The following is a 26,550-nucleotide window of genomic DNA, read 5'->3' as shown; positions in this document are numbered from 1 at the left end:
TAAGGTCTGTGGTCCAAAAGGAGGCAAGAGATCCTCGCCCTCTGTAACTGATGTGTGAAATCTTTGAGAAAACTCTGATTGACCAGCTTGGGTCACATGCACCGGGCTCCCTCCAGGAAGGGCACTGGGGGCTGGAGGCTGGTGCTCACCAGGAAGACAGAACCCACAGTGGTCCACCGCCCTCTGCAAACATATTTCAGCACCAACACAGGGCCTGGTATATAGTGGCTGCCCAGTGAGTGTTTGTGGCATGAAAAATAAATAAGCACCTGGCTGATCATAATAGGATGAAAGAGGGGGGAGCTTCCCAGGAGCAGGGAATCTGTTTGGTGCTCTCGCTTGAAATTTTGCCACCAGCATTTACAGGGACCCAGAGGAAGACCCTTGGCAGCAGCTGGCAATGTCAGACAAGCTTCCTCCTGACTAAGATCCTGTCCTTCCCCAGGTCATAGAGCTGGAAGGTCTTGAGGCCAACTGGGCAAGCTCCCCTGGGAATGAGCCAGCCTAGAAATTGCCTGTTAACCTCTTTTTGTGTCTGCCTTTGAAAAGGCATCTGGTGAATTTTTTTTTTTTTTTTCCCAGTTTTCTTGACATTTTGTTGATAACTGCTGGTGAGAAGCTTGGGGAATTTTTTTTTTTTCCTTCCACTTTTGGAAAACCTAACAAATTGTTTTGTTAGAACTTTTTCTTTGGAGAGATGGAAGACAGAGTTAATTATGCCTGTGGGTGAAGTCTGCCAGCGATGTTTTCCCAGCCCAAAGTTTACACCAGCCCGCACAAATAATCAGCATTCCCATCTCATTTACTTCCCAGATCCAGTGACCTGGAAAAAAAAATTCTTACATGAATTGCCAGAGAGGCAGGAAGTACTAGAAGAGAGGAAAGGGAAATAAATATTTCAGAATGTATTAAATGTTTTAAGTTAAAAAAAAATAGCCTTCATTATAAGTAGAATGTGATTGAATAGAATGTTGATTTCCTAGTTACCTTTCCTAGGTCCCCAGTGTGCTAGGCTGAATATTGTAAATAAAAAATTATAAACTTTCCAGCAACAAAAGTTCCCAAGTGGGATGGTTATTCTTAACATGAAAGGATAATTCTCAGTAGTTTCAGTACCTGTGAGCTATAGGCATCCACTCATGTGTGCCCAGGCTAAGTCGCTTCAGTCGTGTCTGACTCTTTGCAACCCCATGGACTGTAGCTCACCAGGCTTCTCTGTCCATGGGATTCTCCAGGCAAGAAGAGTGGAGTGGGGTGCCAGGCCCTCCTCCAGGGGATCTTCCCAACCCAGGGGTCAAACCCACATCTCTTACATCTCCTGCATTGGCAGGCGAGCACTTTACCACTAGCACCACCTGAGAAGCCCAGACACCCATTACAGATGTCTATATACAAGTACATCATTTCAACCAAATTCTTGACTCTTTGAGGTTGTCTCAAATGACAGAGATAGCCTTGAGAATCTGCCTTGTCCTTCCCTCACCTTCCCAGAGAAAAATACCATATTTTTCCTATATTTTTTTCAATGGGCTCAGCCTTACACCCAGACCCACACCCACTAAACTTCCCATCTGGCCTCCACCCAGGATGAAATAATTATGCTGCTGGGAAAAGAAGTCAGCCGTCTCTCGGATTTCGAACTCGAATCCAAATACAAAGATGCCGTGATCGCGAACCTTCAGAACGAAGTGGCCCACCTGAGCCAGAAGCTGTCGGAAACAGCCACCTCCAGGCAGAATGAGAGGGTGGTCCCGTCCAAGCTCCACGTTCTGGAGGAAGATGATGATGCCCAACAGAGAGAAATCGAGAACTTGAAAAGCCAGGTAGAGGGGAGGAGGGGCGTGGGACAGGTTGGGAGGTTTGGATTGGCATACACACAGTCTTAATTGTTGTTTAGTTGCTAAGTCATGTCCAACTCTTAGGCGACCCCGTGAACAACAGCCCACCAGGCTCCTCTGTCCATGAGATTTTCCAGGCAAGAATACTGGAGTGGGTTGCCATTTCCTTCTCCAGGGGCATCTCCCCAACCCAGGGATCGAAACTGCAGCTCCCGAAACTCTTTACTACTGAGTCGCCAGGGAAGCCCCGCACTCTTAATACTATGTATAAAATAGATGACTCGTGAGAACCTACTGTGTTGCACAGGGAACCCTACCCAATGCTCTGTGGTGAAATAAATGGGAAGGAAGTCGAAAAAAGAAGGGATATATGCATATATGTAACTGATTCACTTTGCTGGGCAGCAGAAACTAACACAACATTCTAAAGCAACTATACTTTAATGACAATTAATTTAAAAAAAGAAAAACCAGGTAGGGCTCGAAGACAAGGGGTCAGAGCCTTAGGGTGGTGACTCAGGGTGATGGCTCTCAAGTGGAGCCGCAGGGATACCAAGGGTATCCACCCGGATAGTTGGGAATGGGTGGTCAGCATGGATGGTGGAGAAGAGCACAGATCCAGGGAGGAGAGACTTGGCAGGTCCTAGCCTGCTAAGAACAATACCATTAATACCTTTGATTAAGTGCCTTCTTCAGTCGTGTCTGACTCTGCAACTCTATGGACTGAGGCTTGCCAGGCTCCTCTGTCCGTGGGATTCTTCAGCACAAGGAGATTGGAGTGGGTTGCCATGCCCTCCTCCAGGGGATCTTCCCAACCCAGGGATCGAACCCTGGTCTCTTACATCTCCTGCCTTAGCAGGCAGGTTCTTCACCACTAGCACCATCTGGGAAGCCCCTGACTACACATATGGTTCTACAGATGAGGGGACTGAGGTAGGCTCGGAGATACCCAGGAACTTGTTACAGCTTGCACAGTAAATGAGAGGGGGCTGTGTGACTTGAGCTCCCCTCTGCCACTTTGCATTTCCACCCAGCGCTGTGGCTTTAGTGACCACCTCTCATGCTCACCTGGCCCCAGCCAGAAAGGACTGGAGATGGGGAGAAGGAACCTCCCAGTGTTCCAAACACCAAGGCCTTTATCAAACCCTGAAGGCAGCTGCTGCTACTTCATTTATGGAGAATTTCACCCAAAATTCTCCACCCAGGATGCCTGGATTTATAGTCAAGTTCCTTTCTCTTGAAACTGGATCCGAAAAACAAATTTTTTTTTTAAGGAATGACTTTAAAATTGGCCATTGATCTTGTACATAAATTATATCTCAACATATGTGAAAGTAGCTCAGTTGTGTCTGACTCTCCCCACGGACCATACAGTCCATGGAACTCTCCAGGTCAGAATACTGGAGTGAGTAGCCATTCTCTTCTCCGGGGGATCTTCCCAACCCAGGAATCAAACCGGGGTCTCCTGCATTGCAGGTGGATTCTTTACCAGCTGCGCCAGCAGGGAAGCCCATATCTCAACATAGTTGATACAAAAAAAAAAAAGTAATTGGCCACTGATGAATTTTGGCCTCAGTGCATAATTCTGCTTAAAACCATAGCCACGTTTGGGGCCTCGGTTCCCTGATTCTCTGTTTACTGCCTTCCCCTTCTGTAACCGATCCTAGGGGCACAGTTTCAGTCCTAGAAATGGTGCCCTAGAAAGGACACGGGAGATTCTATCAGGAGACTGCCAGCTCCATGAAGGCAAAGGCTGGCCCTAGTAACCTTCCAAAACTCGGACAGGTCCGTGTCTGTTTGTTCTTCATCCATCCATCCATTCAAATCAGCATTTGCTGGGGCCAACCCTGTGTCGTGCTGGCTTCCAGGCTCTGTGAATTCAGCAGAAACAGGGAAGACATGATCCTTCCCCCTGTTTTGTTCTAGTGAGGGGGACAGAATAAACCAGGAAACAGGATATATGTTCTAGTATTTCAATGGAGCGGTGACTCTCTTTTGAACCTATTTTTGAAGGAAACACTGAAAGCAGCAAGTCCTGCAGGAACCCCTACTGCAAACAGCTACCATGACATGTAACTGACTCCCTGAGGAGCACCTTCTCTTGAACCCAGTTTTGCTGAAATATCCTTTTCAGTTATCCTCCCATTTCAGAGCTTTCCTGAGCTAATGTCACAGGTACATGGACAAGGCTGAATTATTCTCATATATCTTTTTTTTTTTCAGTTGAAACATATTTGACATATAATATTATAGAATTTCCATGTATCTTTGAATATCAGCCAGTCACAATTTGAGTATTATTTAAAGTGGCTGATGATATCTGGGGAGAAAAAAATTTTTTCACAAAGATATTATCTAGAAATAATTACCCTGATTCATCATCCTGTTACCTCCTCCACCTCTGGAGCTTTATTTATAACTGAAGGAGAATATATTGTAACAAGACATCTATGAACCCGAGGCTGCCCTGGTTTGAACTCAAGTCAGGCTCCATCCACTCACATCTTAGCTGCTTCAATATTCTACTGCCTGTAGAACATTCAGCCAGAAGCAGAAGCTGCATGGCTGTTTGATTCATCGTTCTGATTATGCATTCTCTTTAGTCCCTGAAAGCATGTACATAATGACTTGCTCTCAAAGATCTTCGATCCTCTAGAAATATCGCTAGGAAATTCTTACCTGCATGTGTTCTTATATGCCTGTGCTAATTAGAAACCAAATTAGTATCTTGAAACAGTCGCTCCTCCTAGCACTATTAATTTTCTTATGATTCTGGGCCCATTTTATTACATAGCATAACAGACATTAAACATCTTGGAATTTATGCCAGTTACAGACAACATGAATATTTGTTTTGGTAGTAAAAGTAACAAAGAGGTTTGAAACACTCTTTTTTTTTTTTTTTTTTTGGCTAAGCTGGGTCTTCGTTGGGTGTGCAGGCTTTCTCTAGGTGTGGGGCACAGGCTCTCAGTTCCTTGACCAGGGGTCAGACCCACATCCCCTACATTGGAAGGTGAACTCTCAACCACTGGACCACCAGGGAAGTCCCTTGAAGACTCTTGAGCTTTTCAGCAATCCAAAATCCTAAAACTCTGACACTTAAAGTGAAATATTTTAAATCTGTCAAAAGCACTGGAGTCTTTAGAGGGGAACGTATGTTTTCCCTTCTGGAAGTTTGTCTCTGTGTGTTCTTCCTTATGCAAATAAACCCATTAAGCTGAGAAGAGCTAGAAACAGTTTGCCTAAGTGTTCCAAGTACTTTTTATGGGAAAGTTGCATTCCACCACCGCCACCACCCACCCTCTTTCATCTCCTCAGTAAGAGATGAAAGAATTTTTTTCACTCAAAGTCCAAAGCACAAACATGCAAAAGTATAGCCTTGGGGAGGCTGGTGGGCAGAGTGGCCTGTGTCCCCCACCACAACGACCCATAGACGGTGGTCATGTACAAATGTGAGACTTGAACCATAAAGAAAGCGAGCACTGAAGAATTGATGCTTTAGAAATGTGGTTTGGAGAAGACTCTTGAGAGTCCCTTGGACTGCAAGGAGATCCAACCAGTCAATCCTAAAGGAAATCAACCCTAAATATTCATGGGAAGGACTGATGCTGAAGCTGAAGCTCCAGTACTCTGGCCACCTGATGCAAAGAGCTGACTCGTTGGAAAAGACCCTGATGCTAGGAAAGACTGAAGGCCAAAGGAGAAGGGGGCAACAGAGGGTAAAATGGTTAGATAGCGTCACTGACTCAATGGACATGCATCTGAGCAAACTCTGGGTGATGGTGGAGGACAGAAGAGTCTGGCATGCTGCAGTCCATGCGACTGCAAAGAGTCGGGCACGGCTGAGCAGCTGAGCAACAATAGCCTTGGAGAGGTTGGGGGCCAGCGTGGCCTGTGTCCCCCTCCCCCCCGCCCCCGCCACCTTCTAGCGTAGACCTGCCCCAATAATGTCTCAGATGCCCCAGGGGAAAAGTATCTATAACCACCGTAAACGTCATAGACTCTCAACCATGATGGTGCATGAAACGAGAAAGAAAACTTGTGAGACCTTGACACTTCCGTTAATGCCGTAAGAGTAAGAATGACAAGATTTTCAGGCACAGAAACCAGGACCAAAGGCTGTGAGCGCCATCTGGTGGCAAGGTCACCACACCGTTGCCCAAATACCTGGGCATGCCTGCCCCTTCCCACCAATCTTTCTTTTTTTTTTTTTAATGTGAAGCCTGCAGCCTGGTCTGACAGTAAACAGGGAAATTCTTGTATTTTCTCTTTTTTTAAGATTATTTTTATTTAAGATATTGAGTCTCTATTTACTCTTATAGCAGTTATTTTTAATTTAATACACGTTTTTTAAGTTTAAAAAGCAAGGGGCTTCTGAGAAAAATGCTAAGAAATTATAGTGGGACCAGCAAAGAGATATGGCAAAAATAGTGAAAGTGGTATTTGAATGACTGAAGTTTAAGAACTCTCTTAGGGTGGGGTTGCCAGATAAAATAAGGACACCCAATTAAATTTGAATATTGGAATATCTTTTTTAGCATATGTTCCACATGCTGCATGGGACACACAGGATAAATGTTATCTGTCATCTTATTTTCAATGGGCATCCTTTTTTTCTCCCCCAAATCTGGCAACCTTACCTTAGGAAAACAAAGAAATTGCGTCCTGCTCCTTGTCGCTTCTATTTTGATCTATCAAAACAAGCTAGCTCTCATCCTGTCTAGGGACTATGTGGCATTTCTGCCCCAATAAGCTTGTCCCTGTGGGAGAACTGAGTCCTGACGTCTGAAAAATCAAAGCGGCGAAGGCCCACAGCACACCCTGAGAGGGAAAAGGCCTGGCCACTCAGACCAAGCAGTCGCAGGAGTCAGATGCAGAGGGAGGGAGTTCTGGCCCACTTCCCTTCCCCAGCCTCTAGGGTACCTGCTCTGTGGAGGCTGAGATGCGGCAGCTACTTTCCAGCCCTTACCAAGTCTGCTTTTCAAGGAGATCCTTCCAGGGCCCCTGCCCAGGGTATGGATCCCCAGAAAGGGGCTGGCCCTCAAGTGGGTTCTGAGCCAGGAACTTCCAGAGTTCTTGCAACAGCCAGCCCATGGTCATCCCACCCATGATTCCTGTATTTCCTCCTAATAACAATCAGAGCAGTTAAAGTGAGCCTGAGCAAGAGTTACAAATGCACACGAAAAGATTCCCAACTCCTTTCCCCAGAGACAGACAAGGGAAGCTGAAGCTAAAACACGCTGTGGGTAGTCAGCTGAGAGGCCCGTGACACCTCATCCCTCTATGCCGTGTGCCAGGCATAATCTGATTACTTGCACACATGACTAATTTGTTAAGATACTTCTAACAGGGATTTCCTGGTGGTCCAGTGGTTAAGATGCCAAGCTCCCAAAGCAGAGGGCACAGGTTTGATCCCTGGTTGGGAAACGAAGATCCGACATGCCGCAAAGCAGGGACTGGGGAAAAAACTGTACTTCTAGCAATCCTATCAGACTGGGACTGCCATCACCCCATGTACAGACTGAAAATAAAATATGGTATCTTCCTGTGTTCACATGGCCCGTAACAGGCAGAAACAGGACTTGAAGCCTACAGTCTGGCTCCCAAGTCCACGCTATGCTTTAGAGCCTCCTACTTTTCATGCTGCTTCCTAGGGCCACCTGGAAAGGTGGAAACGGGCCCCTAGAGGCTGGGTTTGACTCCTTCTCCACCTCTGACCAGCCCCGTGATCCTGAGCAGGGAACTCTACCTCTCCTAGTCTCAGTCTGCCCCCTCGCAGATGGGAAGCCTGCCGGGAACGTCAGCCTTCAGCAGTGCTATGAGGAGTGTCCACGTAGCACATGCACACGAGCTGTGTAAACTCCAGAGTGTTGTATGAGGTATAAGCGATTTGCTGTTCTCATTAAAGGAAATTCATTGTATAACCTGTTCCCATCTCTTGGGGGCTTCCCAGTGGTAAAGAATCCACCTGCCAATGCAGGGGACATAGGAGACATGGGTTTGATCCCTGAGTTGGGAAGAACCCCTGGAATAGGAAATGGCAACCCACTCCAGTGTTTTTGCCTGGGAAATCCCGTGGACAGAGGAACCTGGCGGGCTACAGTCCCTGGGGTCGCAGAAGAGTCGGACGTGAGTGAGCACACACAACACCCTCCTGTCTCTTGAATTTTGCTCTGCATACAGCCGGTGCTGGGTGATTCAGCACCAAGAGCTGGCCTGTTTATGGCTAAAAGTCCACAGATGGTGATCTCAGAGAGGCAACAGTGAGCAGTGGCTTGAAGCGAGGTCTTAGGTCCCTGCCCAGGAACTGAACCTGGGTAGCCGAGATTAAAAACCAGGACTCCTAGCCACTGGACCATCAACAGCTAGAGGCTAGAAGCAAATCTCCCCTGGCTCTTGCTCCCGTTGAAAAATGCACTTCTTGTGGAGGCAAAAAGTATAAAACAGCAGGTACAAAGTTTATTGTTACGGACACAGCAGGACAACTGGAAGAGCACAAAGAGAAACAGTTTGTTTCGTTAAGACAGAGATGCGCACCCGGAGAGAAAGGGTGTGGGCGTCCCTTCAGTGAGGAGGAGCGCAGGGCAGATGTGGTTGAATCATGTGTATAGGGCAGTTCTTTCAAGTCTTTGTTGTTGCTCTTCAGAGGCTCAGTCTTGTGGACTTTTATCAAACTCAGGTCCATCGAGTCGGTGATGCCACCCAACCATCTCGCCCTCTGTCGTCCCCTTCTCCTGCCGTCAATCTTTTCCCAGCATCAGGGTCTTCTCTACTGAGTCGGCTCTTTGCATTAGGTGGCCACCCATCCGATGGGTCTTTGTTTACCTTTGGCCAATTAAATGGTTTCTTTTTCCACACTGGACCTACCCTAGAATCCTCCCCAACATGTGTGCACAGCTTTTTGCCAAGGTAGATTCCAGCCCAGCAGCCACTGAGGGATGGGGCTTGACATCACATTTATGGGATGGTGACCCCTCCTTTGGTATCCCCAAAGAGCCTTTCTGCACGTGTGCAGCGACTCCCTTGCCCTAAAGATGGGAAATATGTGACCTCTTGGTCTTGTACTCAAACAAGGTTTTGCCCCTGTCTGTCCCTGATATAACTGATGTGTCCACAGGAGACAAAGTCCAGCCATTTACCCTGTTCCTGTCATCGTTTCCATCTCAAAGTGCAAACAGGAGGCTGGTTGTAAAAGCCTAACCTGGAGCCCACCTACTTCCTGTCTTGGGAAATGTAAACAGAAGGCTGGTTGTAAGTATCCAGCCTGAAGCCCATCTGCCTACTGCCTCAGTCACAGGAAGGGATCCAGGGCAAGGGCCCCTGAGCCCCTGGGTGACCACAAAGGTAAGGTTTGTGTCTTGATGATGTAGGACACGGTGGTCACTGGAGTAGGCAGCCTCCCGTCTCTCCCGCTAGTTATAACTGAAAAGCTTGGTTTGCCCAACACCCCAACCCAAGATCAACCTGACTCTTTTTTGTCCAGCCTTGGAGAAGCATGTCCTGCAAAGCCGGCTGGCCTCCCTCTGACTGTGTGTTGCCTCTTCCCACAGATCAGTGCCCTGCAGCAAGGCTACAGCCAGGTGCTGTGCCAAACCCTGTCTGAGAGGAACTTGGAAATCACGTCCCTGAAGAACCAGGGTGAGAACTTAAGAAGGGATAACGCCATCACATCAGGTGAGGTCCTTCTGGATTTGCTGCTGAGAACTGCCTCTCTCCCCCTGCAGACATCACCAATCTACCACTGCACCTGCCTCCCTCCCCCTGCAGACATCCCCAGTCTACCACAGCACCTGTGCCCATGACCTGGATGCAGCCTCAGGGATCTCAGCAACCCACCTGGCCACCAGTGTCAGCAAGTTAGAATTCTCCCTCAGTGCAGATTTCTTGCCACCCACTTCCTAGGGCAGGGCCTGATAAATACTGGAGAGAATGTTGTATCTTGACTGGGCTTCCCAAGTGGCTGGCTCAGTGGTAAAGAATCCTTCTGCCAATACAGGAGACATAGGAGACCCAGGTTCAATCCCTGGTCTGGGAAGATCCTCTGGAGAAGGAAAGGGCTACTGCTCAAGTATTTTTGCCTGGACAATTCCATGGGCAGAGGAGCCTGGCAGGCTACAGTCCATGGGGGTCGCAAAGAATCGGACACAACTGAGCAACTGAGCACACACACATATATCTTGTCTACGAGGTCACTTGAGCACTGGCCCCATCAAGGAGAGCATAGAACATAGTGTGACTTGGGTAGCTCCACAAGCCAGCCTGCCTGAGTGCGAACCAGAACATGGACAAAATGGGGTCACCACTTTGGGTACCCATCATCTCACCCATTTTCACCTGAGTGCACTTGAGCCCAAGTGAAACATTTTCTAATTGACCAACAAAGGTGGTTCCCTGATAAAGGGCTTGGGTGGGGGGAGGGGCAGCCCACACACAGCTGTGGCTGAGCCCAGACTCCCTGGATTCCTTCATTCCTTCAGCATGCTGACTGAGCACCTACTAAGTGTCAGGCCCTGTTCTAGGCTCTGGGGAGAGAGCTCTGAGCAAGACAGTCAGATCCCTGTACTCACTGAAGGAAAAGGATGAATAAACGAACAGCTTGCTTCAGAGAGTGGTCGTGCTGTGGAGAAAACCCACTGTGTGACACGGTGGCCAGTGCCTCGGGGGGACCCAAGGGAGAACAGCAGAGTGGGTGTGAAACTGTGCAACCCAGGTTGAACTTGGACCCAGGCCAGAACACACTGTCTTTTAACTGAGCTCATACATCTGGGCTTCATTTATTCATTAATAAAGCTCAGGTTCTTGATGTCTTGTCACAGTGAGAATTCAGTGAGAGACAAAGTGATAGGTAAGAAGTGGGTTTATTTAGAGAGAAACACACTCCACAGGTAGAGAGTATGGGCCATCTCAGAAGGTGAGCAGCCCTGAAATATGAGGTGGTTAATTTTTATGGGCTGGGTAATTTCATAGGCTAGTGAGTGGGAGGATTATCCCAAGTATTTTGGGGAAGGGGCAGTGATTTCCGGAAATCGGGCCACTGCCCACTTCTGACCTCGTATGACTGACCTCAGAACTGTGATGGTACTGGTGGGTGTGTTGTTGCTGTTCAGTCACCAAGTTGTATCCGACTCTGAAACCCCATGGACTGCAGCACGCCAGGCTTCCCTGTCCTTCACCAGCTCCTGGAGTTTGCCCAAGTTCGTGTCCACTGAATTGGTGATACCGTCCAACGATCTCATCCTCTGTTGCTGGTGGGTGTGTCACTCAGCTATTGCGTTACAATGAGCATATAATGAGGCTCCAGGTCCACTGGAAGTCGAATCTTCCACCAGCTTGGAAAGTGAGCAACTTTCACTTTCACTTCCCACTTTTCCCCAAAGTGATAATTCAATAACAGAATAGTTATCTATTGCTATATAGCAAGTTATCCCAAAATGTAACAGATAAAACAACAGCTGATATTTATTATCTCACCCAGTTTCTGCAGTACAGGAATTTGGGATGGAGGGGTGTGTAACTTAGTTCTCTTGAATTGCAGTCAAGATGTCGGCTGGGGCATCAGTCATGTCATCTAAAGCCTTACCGGAAGCAGGAGGAACCCCTTTCAGAGTTGCTGCTCATGTGGCTGTTGGCTGGAGGCCTCAGCCTCTCATCACACGTACTTCTCCCGAGGGCTGCTTGAGTGTCTTCACAACACAGGGGGTGGCTTCCCCCAGAGTGAGTGATGCAAGAGAGAGCAAAGAGGAAGCCGCAGTGTCTTTAATGACCCAGCCTGGGAGGTCACATTGCATCATTTCCACAGCATCACGTCGGTTACCCATGTCAGCCCTATTCAGGGTGGGAGGGGCCACACAAGGGCATGAATTCCAGGAGACAGGGCATGGGGGCCATGCTGGAAACTGGCTGTCGTGAAACATAGTGAGTGCCGTGTAGGGGGGTGACAGAGGATGAGATGGTTGGTTGGCATCACCAACTCAATGGACATGAGTTTGAGCAATCTCCAGGAGATGGTGGAGGTCAGAGAAGCCTGGCATGCTGCAGTCCGTGGGGTCGCAAAGAGTCAGACACAATTTAGCAGCTAAACAACAGCAACAAATATAAATTAGTCACTTTATGTTCTTAGGACAGACCATCTCACTTGACCCTTACAATAACTCTGTGCAGGACATGCAGTGGGAGGTGAAATAACTTGTCCAACACCGCCAAGCCAATAAGGGGTTAGGACAGGGCCAAACTCATGTAAGTGTGAAGCTAGCCGCCCCACCAGGAGTGTCCAGCAGTCTGCTCTGCCGCAAGTCTGCCTCCTGGGCTCTGGAGAAGAATTCCTGGACTTCACCTGTGCTGGGCCTTTGTTGGTCAAGCCCTGGGCATGGCCTCTCCTATCGGCTCTGCCCAGCCTGTGCCCACCAGGGGCCCCCAAAGGCTTCTCCTCCCCCTGGTGCTCGCTGACTGCCCCTCATTCTCCCTGAAGCCTCAAACCACGTTCCATGGTCTCTGGTCTCATTCCTGTTCTGGGATTCTTGGCAACAACCTCCGCATTTCTAGGAATGCCGGCCCTGGGCTTGGAGGTTCTTGTCCGAAACTTGGCTAACAGCCATGGTGATGCCAGGAGTCCTCCCTGCCCTTTTGACCTGTGAGTTTTTGTTTTTGTTTTGCAGAGATGGTGTCATCTTTGCAAAAGGATATGTTAGCAAAGGATGAGCAAGTCCAACAGCTAAAACAGGAGGTGAATCAACTAAAAAGTGAGAACAAAGAAAAGGATCACCAGCTTGAAGCCCTCAACTCCAGAGTGAGTGTCAGGTCGTCACCAAAGCAGGCACAGTGCAGTCACGTGTCTGCAGAGAGGTCAGCTTCTCAGCAGCTTTTAAACTACAGTATGTGGCTCAGAAGAGCATGATATATTTTCAAATGCAGCAAATATTTTTTAACCCCTATGATAAAAACCCCAGGAACAAACACACTTATTAGGATATATTGCTACTGCACAGCTTAATGTAAAACAGAATAAAATCTCTCTGTGAGCAAGGACAACCCACAGGGCTCCATCACAATCCCAGCACCACTGGTTCTCATAATTGCCTTCAAATCCCAACGTTTGAAGATCCAGATGCAAACACACAAACTCTCATTTCTTACCTAGACTTGGTAGGCAAGTGAAGAGTTTTTTAAATGGAACTTTATTTGCAAATCTTGCCTTCCATGCCAACTTTAGAATCCTGACTCCATAGGATAAGATTTCTCAGTATTTGTATGATGCATCTGTTTCTGCCAGTCCAGGTAAAACTTCATAGCTTTCATCTCAGGTCGTAACTCAGGGATTCCCAGCAGCTGTCTGATGGATTAGCCAGGGCTGCATGGGTGTGGGATGGAAACATTCTGAGGTTCCAAGTAAAAGGCCCGATATGTAGTACCTGGTACGCAGTACTACACTGAATATGGAACCGGCAAAAGGCACGAGCTTTGGAGTCACAGACCTGGGTCCAATCCCAGAACTTTCTCTTACTGTAACTTATTTGGCCTTTATTACCCCATCTGTGAAATGGGAATGACAAAATCGTTTTCCAAGACATGGGAGCCTGGTTTTAGCCCTGCTCCTCTGCCTCTGCCTCAGTCAGCCGCCTGGCCAATGCCTCTGCCTTTGTTTCTGACAAGCAGAGTGCCCTCCTAGGCATGTGCACTCGCTGTTTTAGGTGAGAGGACTGTGTGTGTGTGTGTGTGTGTGTGTGTGTTGGGGACAGGGAGGGGTTGCAGAGCTGGTGCTTAGTAGAAGGAATATGCAAAGACAGCCCCTGGTTGGCTCTTCCACCTCCCATAGTGCACCTGTTTGATTATGTCCCCGTTTCCCCTTCCTTATTGACCTTAGAGTGAGGTCACTTTTCCTCTGGGTTCTTCCAGTCTTGTTTCTATATATTACCTAGAAATCAATCAGTCAGTTATTTTACAGTGAATTTACGCTATGCATATTTTTTAAAATCATAAACACAATGACTTCCCCATGCTAATAAATCAACGCTCTTATCATTGGTCTTAAAAGCCACACACTTTCTCCTGGATGTACACAGTGTTATAAAGTCATCTCCTGTCATAAACAACACTTGTTTTTTTTTCCACTGTTACTGACAGTTCTATGGAGAACATCCTTGAAGCCACAGATTCACTGATTTCTCTAATCATTGTCCTTAGGGTACATGTCCAAAGTGGGAATTTCTGGGTCAAAAGAAGGCACATCCATCCTTATGCTCTTAATGTCTGTTGCCAAAATGCCCTCGGAAAAGGCAGCTCCATTTACCCCTTTGTGACCAACAGGGCAGTTGTGTCTTTGAGATGGAACCTGCACAAAAGCGCTAAGATCGACCCAAACCCACTGGCCTTCCCTCACCACTCTCGATGCTCACTGAGTGAAAACAGCCCAATTCCTCCATCCTAAGCACCCAGATTCTATGAGTCTGGACTCCCCCTGTGGTGCAGTTTGCTGGCTTTTGAAGGGTAATTTAGATGCTTTATTTGTCAGAACTCACAAGAGGGGTGAACCAGGAACAACCACAGGATGCCCGTGCTTCCATCACACAGACGGTCTGGCCTCTCAGAATGCAGGGTGTGACTGAGTTAAACAGCAGAAGACAACCTTGGGCACGCACATAGGGACTTAGGGCCCCCAGTCGAGCCCACGTGACCTTGTTATTTTTCTCCCCAGTGCTCAGTGCTGAAAGAAGAGTTAAAGAAGGAAGATGCCCAGAAGGAGAACCTGGAAGCCCAAGAGAAAGAATTAAAACTCTACAAAACCGTGCGTTGAACCTCCTCACCCCTGGTGTCCACAGAAAGCCTAGACTTTGACCTACAGGGCTTTGGAGGGGTTCCTTGGCCCCTTAGCTAGTGCAAACTCTGGGGCTTTATGGGTGTTTGTTTGTTAATGTAATTAACATAATTCTTTGATTTGCTTTCCTCAAAAAGACGAGTAGAAAACCTTGGAAAACATACTCTCCTAGGGTTTCATGGACAGTTGGCTCTAGGCCCCTCATCAGGTTGCCCCTGGAGCTGGGCTAGAGTTGGGCTGGAGACTGGGACAGAAGGTGGCCAGGTGGCCACTAGGTGCTGCTAGAAATTCACCATGGTCCCTACCCCTGGACTTGTGATGCCCAAACTTTCATGAGCTACTGTCACAAGTTTTATCACAGCCATGGGCACTGTTATTGACATGAAACTCCTCCTTCAGTATTGTTACTTAACTATTGATACATTCAGTTTTACATCAGTTCATAAAAGCAAAATAAAAAGCAGACATATCATTGGCTTTATATGGAAGGTGAATATAAAAATTAGTGCAATGAAAAGATGAGCACTAAATGTGAATGTTCACCCTCCGCGCCAGTCGAATCTTCAAGAACATCACTGAGCATATAGTTTCCATCTGTTGAGGCCATTTTCTTCTCTCAGGGGCACTGCTACTCTCTGTCTCAATTGGGGACAAAAAGAAAAAGCTCATTGTTCTTTTCTTCCAAGCTCTGCCCATGGTGTCTTCCAAATAAACCCTATTTAGGCTGAACTCAAAATATATTCCAAGGAAGGAGAATCTAATGAGTAAATGTGTCCCTTGTACTGTTTAATCCAGAATCCATGCTGATCTTCAAAAGAAACTCAAATTTTCCCTCACCCTGCACTTTCAATGCATCTGTTGAAAAAAACCCTACTTTGTTTTAAAGATGTAGAAACATCTCCCAAGGGAAAGAATTAACCTGATCTTAGGCTAGGTTCCACCTTAACAAACCAGGGGAGGTGAGTTACGAAGTTGACTTCCCTGTTGTTGAAACTTTCTTAGCAAATCCACGGCATGGAGAAAGAAGTGAGAAAGCTCAGGGAGGAGTTGAAGAGGAGCAGTACGGAGCAGAGCCTGATCTCTAAGACGCTTCGGGAAAAGAGCAAGGTAGGGCAGGGATGGGTCGCCTTGGCAACCGCTCCAGGCTGGGTCTGCCAGACTCCAAAGTTCCCGTGTGTAACCACGACCCACTGCCTTCAATCATGAAATTACCCAGGAAAGAATTGATCCATTAAATCAAGCTTGTCAATGATGTTGTTCCAACTTAAATACTCTTATTGATTTGTGTGTGTGCGTGTCTTCTATCAGTCATTGGGAATTTTTTTTTTTTTTAATCTCATCATGATTGTAGATTTGTGTGTTTCTTCTTTTAATATTGACAAATTTTGCTTTATATATTGTGAGGTTGTATTACTATGTGCATATAAATTTAGAATTCTAATATTTCCAGTAGAACAAGACTTTTGATCATCATAAAATGTCCCTTTTTTTTGTAATGTCTCTTTTCATCTCTAGTAGTGTTTTCCCCTTAACATCATCACTGGCTTGCTGTTGGTTACGGTTTCCATAGCATATTTTTTTCATACTTTCTCTGTTAATTTTTTTAAATTTTATTTATGTGTTTATTTTTGGCTGTGCTGGGTCTTCATTACTGCACACAGGCTTTCTCTAGATATGGTGAGCAGGGACGATTCTCTAGCTGCAGTGCACCGGCTTCTCATTTCAGTGGCTTCTTGCTGTGGAGCATGGGCTTTGGGGTGCAAGGGCTCCGTAGTTGTGGCTCATGGGCTTAGTTGCCCCATGGCATGTGGACTCTCCCGGGACCAGGAACCAAACCCGTGTCCTCTGCTTTGGCAGGTGAATTCTTAACCATTGGACCACCAGGGAAGTCCTCTCTGTCAGTTTTTAAGTTTTAGACATATAGCTTCCAAATAGCATATCATTTTTACAAAATCCAGTTTGACAGTCTTTTACTTTCAGCCTGTTTATCTTATCTAATTACTCATACACTGGGATTTAAATCTACTCTCTTGCTCAGTGCCAGTTGTACTATCTGTAACTATATTGCTTTCTCTCTCCTTTCTTGCCTCCTTCTGAGTTGACGGTTTTCTGTCATTCCACCTTTCTCCTCTATTAGCTTGGAAACGTTTCAGTTTTTTACTATCCTTTTAATAATAGTAAGACAATAGCATTTTATCCTTGACTAGCAAAGATCTCACATTAATTAAGTTTTTCATTCTTCCGTTGCTCTCTTAGTGGTCATCCTAAAGATTACAATGTGCATTCTTTTTTAATTAATTAACTTATTTCTTTGGCTGTGCTGGGTTTTAGTTGCGAATCATCACTGTGGCACGTTCGATCTTCAGTTGCAGCATACAAACTCTTCGTTGTGGCATGTGGAATCCAGTTCCCTGACTAGGCATTGAACCTGGGCCCCTGGCATTGGGAGCGCAGAGTCTTAGCCACTGGACCACCACAGAAGTACTTACAATGTACATTCTTAACTTACCAAGATGTAGTATTAGTTGATAATTATGCCCTTCTCCTTGACAATGCAGTGAATTTAGAACACCCTGACTTCACTTAACCCCTCCAGATTTGTAAGTCATTGCTGTCATTTTCTAAACTCCTCTCTATAGTTATTAATAAAACCCCCGAAGATATTATTGGCATTTTTGTATAGTCAGTATCATATGCACGCGTTACTCTTACTGCTGCTTGTCTTTTCTGCATCTCTGATCATCCATCTGCATTCATTTTCCTTGTCTCTGAAGAATACCCTTTAGTGTTTTCCTTCACTGCAGCTCTGTTGATGACAGTCTCAGATGTGTCTGTGTGTCTATCTTGAAATGTATATTTAACCTTCATTCTTAAAACACATTTGACTGCCTGTTGAATTATACAGTGGCAGTTCTTTTCTTTTGGCACATTAGAAACAGCATTAGGTATGTCCCTGCTGTCTTTTGGCTCCGGTTATTTCTATTTAGAAGTCATCTGTAAGTCTTATTGTTGCACCTTTGCAAAAGATTTTCTTTTCCCTGGATTTCCAGCAGTTGTATTATGAGTTATCTCGGCGCAGATCCATTTTTCTTTGCCTTGTTCGAGCTCATCAGGGCTTCTTGAATCCCTGGCTTGGTGTTTTGCACTAGTTCTGGCACTCAGGCTCTATTGCACACGGGCAATGGGGCGCTACCAGGGCTTCCAAACAGAGAACTAATATGCGACATTCACAGCTAATAATGGTGAAAATGATAGCTTGCAGTTTCTCATGGACTGGGCATTACCACCAAACATTTCATCTCTCTTCCCTCTTCACAACAGCGCCATGACCTAGAGATCATTCTCCCCATTTTACAGATGAGAAAGTCAAGGCCGCTTGTTAACTAGCAATGTAACTAGCCCAGTCACATAGTTTTGGCTGACTCCAGGTTGGTCTGACTCCAATCATTATTGTATAGCCAACAGCCATGTGCTACTGTTTACGCTGATATTAATCAAAATTAAATACACTTTGAAATTCATCTCCTCGATCACACCAGCCCGTTTCGAGCGCTGGATCACCAGATGTGGTTTGTGACTGCTGTATTAGATGATACAGATTCAGAGCATCTGTATCGTTGTAGAAAGTTTTGTAGGTCAGAGCTGCCCTACAGCTGGCTAACCCTCACAGTACCTCAAGGCGCTAAACTAGAGGTGAGGTGGCCAGTTGCCGCAGCCCAGCATGTCACCCGAGAGGGATGGGAGGACAGACGTGGAGAGCACCAGGTGTGACGGAGGGAGCAGGGCAGCCCCTGAAGTTGCCTGAGGCTCAGGAGTGGGAATGGGGGGCTGTTTGTGGAGGACACAGATAAGGGCAGAGTCCAGGGTTGGACTTGGCTTCTGTGGTGTATGGAAATGCAGCTGAAATACAAGTCAGAGCATGTTTAGATCTGGAAGGAAACTAAGGCCCCAGAGAGGTGCTTTTCCAAGGTGCCAGAGCTGAGTGGTCGCTCTCCCTCTGTACTGCTGTCCTCAGAGGAAAGCTGCCAAGAGTTCTTCTGGGTCTTTTACTACATCTCTGTGATCCCCCTTGTCAGATCCCTAATCAACACGGCCCATGGGATTTGTTTCAGCACCAAGTCTCTCCACTTATTTATGAGCATTTATTTGCCTGGTTTCCTGTTGGTGCCAGAGCCCTGGGCTCAGTAGGTATGTCCCTGAAATGATTAGATGTGTCCCTGAAATGAGCAGCTGCAAGGCCCACACTTGCCAGCAGATGGTAGCATCAATCACTCAAGCTCACCTCAGCTTGCCCCGTTACCCAAGCAAGGGAGGATTAAACAAGCAAGCTTCTGCACTTCAAACACCTTCTTTTGCAGGCTGTGATTCTTAATAGACGTTACTGAGCAAGCCTCTAGAGAGGTTTCCACCAGTGGGTGTGCTCAAAGTGGTAATGACAAATAATTATGATGATAAACCCAATAATAACACTGACCAAGGACCTTTCGTGGAGTCTTAGAAGGAGGCTGCATGGCAGATATTCCCGTTCACTTTTTAAAAAAATATGTGTATTTATTTGGTTGCACAGGATCTTAATTGCTGCATGTGGTATCCTCTATCTTCACTGCAGCATGTGGGATCTAGTTCCCTGACCAGGGATCAAACCTGGGTGCCCTCCATTGAGAGCAAGGAGACTTAGCTACTGGACCACCAGGAAATTCCCCACCCACCTTTTATAGGTCACACCAATATTTACCACACTCAGACCTGTAAGCACTATTCCAAATATTTTGAATTCCCACAATAACTCTGTGCTGCAGTACAGGTACTCTGTCCCCATTTGACAGATGAGAACATCGAGTCACGGAGCTGTGAAATCACTTTCCCAGGGTCACACATCTTGCTAGGGACTGAGCTGGGATTGGAGTCTGTGATAGGACATAGTTGAGCCCAGGGTGCAGAGCTCAGCCCCTTCCCTTAAGGGGTATCTCCCTGTGAGTTTATCTCCACCCTGTGTATGCCCATGACCCCTGCCACGGGGCCGCAGCTGTCCCTGCCCCTCAAGGACTCCCCCACTGCCATTAGCACCACCCCCCCCAAGAAGAGTTCCCCCAGAGGGCGTGATGATCACATTAGCAGCAAGCCCATGCTTTCATCATCCTTTCAGGTTGAAGAGAAGCTTCAGGAGGATTCCAGAAGGAAATTGCTTCAGCTGCAAGAAATGGGGAACAGAGAAAACCTCATTAAAGCCAATTTGGAAAGGGCAGTAGGTCAGGTAGGCGTGCTGCCAAGCCCCTTCATGGCCCACTGCTCTCCACAGAGCCCTGCGCCCAAGCGGCCGGCAGGGATGAGTGAGGAGGAGGACGGCCTGGTTTAATTTCACCCACTTATCCCAGGGGACAGGGCTCCCAAGTCCCAGGGGATGTCACTAAAAAGGCTTTTCCTGCTGGGAAGCTGCCCACACTGGTGTTTGCCATCACCTGAGACCCTGACCAAGCAGCCAGTCCCAGGTCAAGGCCCACCCCGGTAAACCAGTGGTGCGGGTCCCTCTTAGGGAGGGTTTGAGGCTTTCAACCACAGTGGTGTTTCTAGCACTTTCTCCTTCACGTTTCTTTGTCTTGACATTTACAGCGATCTTTCTTCCTCTGGGCCTCCAAACAGACGCTCTAGTCAGTATCCACAGGGGAGGCCAATTTTCTGTTTGTTTTTGTTTTGTTCTGTTTTGTTTGGCCAAGCCACATGGCTTGGAGGATCTTAGTCCTCCAACCAGTGATCAAACCTGTGTGCCCTGAAGTAGAACCACAGAGTCTTAACCCCTGAACCACTGGGGAAGTCCCGCCACTTTTCTTAATGAAGTATTAATAATATTTTGGGGGGCTCCAAAATCACTGCAGATGGTGACTGCAGCCATGAAATTAAAAGACGCTTACTCCTTGGAAGGAAAGTTATGACCAACCTAGATAGCATGTTGAAAAGCAGAGAAATCACTTTGCCAACAAAGGTCCGTCTAGTCAAGGCTATGGTTTTTCCAGTGGTCATGTATGGATGTGAGAGTTGGACTGTGAAGAAAGCTGAGCGCCGAAGAATTGATGCTTTTGAACTGTGGTGTTGGAGAAGACTCTTGAGAGTCCCTTGGACTACAAGGAGATCCAACCAGTCCATCCTAAAGGAAATCAGTCCTGGGTGTTCATTGGAAGTACTGATGCTAACGCTGAAACTCCAATACTTTGGCCACCTGATGCAAAGAACTGACTCATTGGAAAAGGCCCTGATGCTGAGAAAGATTGAAGGCAGGAGGAGAAGGTGACAACAGAGGATGAGATGGTTGGATGGCATCACCGACTTGATGGACATGAGTTCGAGTAAGCTCTGGGAGTTGGTGATGGACAGGGAAGCCTGCTGCAGTCCATGAGGTTGCAAAGAGCTGGACACGACTGAGTGACTGAACTGAACTGTATAGTAGAATTAATAATAGAACCCAGACTATCACAGCTCATGCCAAATGGAAACTGGCGAGGTGGGGAAGCAGGCTCAGACTCAGCAGGTCTGGGAGTGCCATCTCGCAGGCTCTGACCCAAGATGGCCCAGCAGCCCTTCCTCTTACACGTGGCACAGACATGATGGCCAGAACATGCAAACAAGGGCTCAGAAAACACTAAGGGAGGGCAGACGAGATCCCAGGATGGAGCACTGCCCCTGGGGAAGGTGGCCTACCCAGGGCAGCCCACCCTGGACCCCTCCACAAGGCACCCCTCTCCTGGCAACCATGGCCCCAGGAGGACAAGAACATTTTGCATGTATGTGTGTTTGTGCTTTTCTTTTCTGGGTGGATGAGTCCACCTTGTCACTCATTGGATTCTCAGAAGGGTCTGTAAACTACCCAGAAAGGTTAAGAACCGCAGTCCTTAAAGGAGCACTCCAGCCCACCCAGCCCAGCTCCCAAAGCCCTTCCATGTGGTGGCATCCAAGCCTTAACCAACAGTATGACCGGGCATCGTCCCCCACGCTGAGCTCCAGAAGCACCCACAGGTTAAATGATGACGATAGTGCCTCTTGGCAGGTATTAAAGCCTCTTCAACAACCATCCACACCGTCACCTCCGGTGTCCTCTCTCCTGCAGGGCACCGACCCCTTACCAAGGGAGAGAGCCCACGGCTCTGGGCTTCCCTTGGTGCACCTCGGCTACCCCTGCCCCTGCCAGCGCTCTGCACCCCCAGCACACACCCACCTTGAGGGCATGATCTGTGCCACTTGCCAGGAGCCTGGTCATGCCTCCAGCCAGAGCTCATTCAGGAAGACACAGAGATTCCTCCAGGACGAAAGAGTAAGGATGAGGCCTCTCTGTGCTGCCCTGGCATTCCCACGTCACCCTCTTGTCCACAGCCAGCTCCCTGCCTGAGGTCATGCCCTTCCCCAGGCAAGTGACTCCAGGACAGACTCCCATTGTCCAGCAGGACCTGTCCCTCCACTCACAGCAGTCCCACAGGGTGCCTCTGGTGGTGATGTGGGCCATCGCCCATGGGGCCTTGCCTACATAACCTCTTCCTCGGGCAGGTTAGGACCCTCCCCTTGGTCATGCAACCAACAGATGGCCCGGAATCCCTCAGATCACCCAGCTGGCTCCCGGCAAGCTGACTGCAGAGCTGTCTTTAGGAGAGTCATAATTCCTCTCCTTGGCTTTTCAGAACTTCCTGGTGTGCAGCAAACTCCTGTGTCTTGGACTCGTTGACATTCACATTGATTCCCCAGCTGTTATGGTCCTTCAGGGCTCTATTCTAGAGTCTTTCATGACCACGTTTTGCCCATAAGCCAAAAACCCGAGCCAAGGGCCATCATGTTGGTAAACTTCCAGAGAGGGTTGGGCTTGTTTGCCTCTCAGGCCTCTCATGAACCTGGGACACCTTGAACTTGTCATTCTAGAAGCCCTGATTCTAATGTAACTGTATTCTTTCATCAACCATAATCTGAAGACACCAGAACCAGGGAGATAGTCAATAAAAGCTGGCTGAACTGAAGGCGAGGACTCTGAACACCTGCCAAGTCAGTTGTTTCTGTTACAAGCATTTGATGAACACTTATTGAGTGCCTGCTGGGTGCCAGGCTCTGGGGACCCTGAGGGGAATACAGCAGGCATCATCTTCAGGACACGAGGCCTAAGGCACAAAATGGCAGCAGGCTGCTCCTCCTTCTCTCCCCGGGCACCCTGGCTGATTACACAGTTTACTCAGGCTGACAGTCTCAATATTTATCTCACAGCCTGGTGCCAGCGTACCAATTATGGAAGAGCACTCCCAGCCCCAGACTTCCCACTGGATAATTGGCAGTGAGTGGCTCTTCTGAGGGCCTGAGACGTATGTGAGCTGCCCACGTGCATCGGCTGGGTTAGGCGGGCATGCCTGAAAAGTCATTAAAACCTACCGTCCCCCTCTCTTGTGTGGGCACTGCCCCTTCCGGTGGGAGGTGAAGGTGTTAATAATCCGTTTGCGTGCGTGCTTAGTCACTTGGTCGTGACCAACTCTTTGCAACCCCATGGAGTGTAGCCTGCAGGCTCCCCCATCCGTGCAATTTTTCAGGCAAGAATACTAGTTTGGGTTGCCATTTCCTACTCCAAGGGATCTTCCCGACCCAGGAGTCGTACCCACATCTCTTGTGGCTCCTGCATTGGCAGGCGGATTCTTTACCACTAGGACCACCTGTGAAGCCCCAACCATAGTGACCATTCATGGTGTGCAGAGCCTTCTAACCGATTTCTCCCAGACCCAGCAGTGGAAGTGCCTCCTCAAGCCTTGTGGCTGCAGCTGCACCACTCATTCCATCACCTTCCCTTTCTTTGTGCTGCAGCTGGAGCATTTCAGAAGTCAGGTCATCAAGGCCACCTACGGACGAGCGAAGCCGTTCCAGGACAAGCCCGTCTCCGATCAGCAGGTTCGTCTCTCTTCCCCACTTTCTTCCTTGGGGACCTGGGACTCCAAACACTGGGAACATATGTTTCTGTTTTTTGTTGGTGGCGCATATTTTTCACACTGTTGCTACACCATGAAGATTTGTTTTGATATTCTGGGATTTCCTGGCTTTTAGAGTAAAAGCCAGTTAAACTCCCTTGAAGTGTTTCTGTGAAAATCAAGTGGAACCACCCAGGCCTATGTCTGGTCTCCAGGCCTGCATGGTCCACCTCCGTTAGCCCCACGAGGAAAGAGCCTCGCTGTAGAGCAGGCGTCCTGGCTCGCTTCTCCTGAAGAGGGCAGCCGGCAGCAAGGATGTGCCTCTGGCTGTAAGGACTGACTTGTTATTCTTCCGTTTGTCCCCTCCAACCCTGTGTCGGCACGCGGGTGAAAAATTCACACCATGGACTGCTCTCGGATAGCCTAGCCTTCTCTTTCGGGCACCACAGCATCCGGCTCAGCATGATGAATCACTCCCAGAGCTCTGAAGAATCTAGAACACACACAGGGCCACATGACAAGCCTTTGGCTCTTAAAAATCATCTCTGATCCTAGGAAACGTGCCCTGGTGACAGAGCCGACATTCCCTCCAGAGCCATCACCCAAACATGCCAGGACCTCCCTCCCCAACCCTGCAGAGATGGGAGCTCAAGCCCATGCCCTCCCCCAACCCAGAGCCCCTCCCGCCAGAGCCACCCTGCAATGTCAATCTTTTTTTTTTGGTCTTTTTCCCATTAGTTAATAGAGAAGATCACCCAGGTCACCGAGGACAACATCAACTTTCAGCAGAAAAAGTGGACCCTGCAGAAGGAGCCCCAGCTCGGCCTCTGCCGACAGGAGGTCACAGACAGCGTCGAGAAGCTGAAGAAGGCCTTAGACAGTTGCCAGGTGCCCTCCTCCACTTCTCACCCATGCCCCCCATGGCTCACGTTGTGCTCCTTGTTCAGGAAATCGTCCGGTTCTGCTTTTCTGCCCACCTTCTCTCTTGCTGGAGAAATTTGTTTGAGGTAGAAAACAAAGGACCTCAAAAACTGCCTCCCAGGTGAAATTGGTGTGGCCAAGAAAAAGCTTCCCATACACTCCCCTTTGGGAGGCCCCTGGACCTCAGGGGAAGAAATGTTGTTGTTCAGTCACTCAGTCGTGTCTGGCTCTTTGCGACCCAGTGGACTGCAGCACACCAGACTTCGCTGTCCTTCACCGTCTCCTGAAGTTTGTTCAAATTCATGTCCGTTAAGTCAGTGATGCCATCCAACCATCTAATCCTCCGTCGCCTCCTTCTCCTCTTGCCCTCAAAATAGCCCTGGGTTATTTCCAGAGAAACCAAGAAAACATCCTGCTCTTTATTTGCGTTTTTCGTTTTTGTCCCAGCAATGGAAAGGCTGCTCCTACCCTAGTCGCCTTTGACTCTGGAGGAGACAAGACTGGTTCTGACCGACCACCACCCCCCACCTCCCAGCCCCCACCCGGAAAACCAGCTTTATCAGAGCAGGCAGCTGCTTCTGCTTTCTCTGGAAATAAGCAGCTGCTATTTGGGGAGTCTGTGAATGTTGGCTTGTCAGCACTTTTTCAAGCCAGGAAATCGGACTTTCTGACCAGCTTATGTGTTGATCTCAGCAGGAATTTTGTAGCCAACTTTGGTTCTCGTTTCAGCCAAATCGTCCTTGGCAATTTGGCTTTGGAATTGCCTGTGCCTAAATACAGGATCTCTTCCTTTCTCTGTTTTTTTTTTTTCTTTAATTTTGTTTATTGGCTGCACCAGATATTATTTGCAGCATGTGGGACCTTCAATCTTCATTGCTGCATATGAGATTTTTTAGTTGTGGCACGTGGGATCTAGTATTGGAAACACGGAGTTTTCACCACTGGACCACCACGGAAATCCCTTGTTTTGGCTTTTATTTTATATTGGGGTATAGCCAATTATATCTTGGGCTTCCCTTGTGGCTTAGCTCATAAAGAATCCACCTGGAATGCGGGGACCTGGGTTCGATCCCTGGGTTGGGATAATCCACTGGAGAAGGGAAAGGCTTCCCACTCCAGTATTCTGGCCTGGAGAATTCCGTGGACTGTATAGTCCATGGGGTCGCAAAGAGTCGGACACGGCTGAGCAACTTTCACTTTCATAGCCGATTAACACACCATGTTGTGGTAGTTTCAGGTGAACACCAAAGGGACTCAGCCATCCATATACATGCATCCATTCTCCCCCAAACTCCCCTCCCATCCAGGCTGCCACATAACTTTGAGAGAGTTCCATGTGCTGTACAGTAGATGCTTGTTGGTTATCCATTTTAAATATAGCAGTGTGTACATAGCATCCCCAACTCCCTAACTATCCCTTCCCTCCATAAGGGGTTGCTGTCCCCCCAGCAACCATAAATTCATTCTCTAAGTCTAAACATGGGGTCTCTTTGACCATCGAAAGTCCCAACTAAAGTACACACGAAATAAAAGCTGCCCCCTTGTCCCACCCACCCCCTAAAAAGCAACTAGAAGTGGGCCATCCCAGGGCACTTCCTGCTTCAAGAACACGTCGAGAACACCACTCTCTGCAGGTCTTGGCGGCCGGGTGCTATTTCTGGCAACGGTGCCCTGGCTCCTCACGACCTCATCTGTTTCCAGGCTTGCATGAAGACGTCGTGCTGCAGCAACGACCTGAGGAAGGAGGTCAGCTTCCTGCAGCACCTGCAGGTGAGCCCACCTGTCTCAGGGCTCCAGAAGGTGTCACTGGACATCCTGCGCCTGTCACTGTCCTGGCTGGAGGAGACAGAGCACCTTCTGCAAGACGTGGGCATCCAGTTCTCCAGCTCCAACAAAGGTAACGGCAGCCCTCTTCTCCTGTAGTTGCGTGACTGAAATGTTGCGTCAAGTCTGATCGCGATGGGACATCTGTTGAGGGAGGCTTCTTGTTGGGTGTGCGGCCAAGCGTTCCCTTCTCCAGACTTAACTTCGCTTCACCACTTGAGAAGTGATGTTCCAG

The 26,550-nt window shown here is 48.1% G+C and overlaps 1 protein-coding gene across 1 annotated transcript in view; it reads left to right on the top strand.

Annotated features, from left to right (window-relative positions):
- Nucleotides 1-26,550, top strand: part of FHAD1 (forkhead associated phosphopeptide binding domain 1) — a 166,198-nt gene that overhangs the window by 60,709 nt on the left and 78,939 nt on the right. The window contains 9 exon segments of the mRNA XM_068985763.1: nt 1,587-1,823; nt 9,389-9,512; nt 12,494-12,624; nt 14,530-14,619; nt 15,652-15,756; nt 19,796-19,903; nt 23,470-23,553; nt 24,309-24,458; nt 26,193-26,388. Coding sequence (XP_068841864.1) covers nt 1,587-1,823; nt 9,389-9,512; nt 12,494-12,624; nt 14,530-14,619; nt 15,652-15,756; nt 19,796-19,903; nt 23,470-23,553; nt 24,309-24,458; nt 26,193-26,388 — 1,225 coding nt within the window.

The sequence above is a fragment of the Capricornis sumatraensis genome, chromosome 14 (assembly GCF_032405125.1).
Source record: "Capricornis sumatraensis isolate serow.1 chromosome 14, serow.2, whole genome shotgun sequence".
Classification (NCBI taxonomy): domain Eukaryota; kingdom Metazoa; phylum Chordata; class Mammalia; order Artiodactyla; family Bovidae; genus Capricornis; species Capricornis sumatraensis.
Note: the sequence above shows the minus strand (reverse complement) of the source record. Positions and strands in the feature narration are given on the sequence as shown.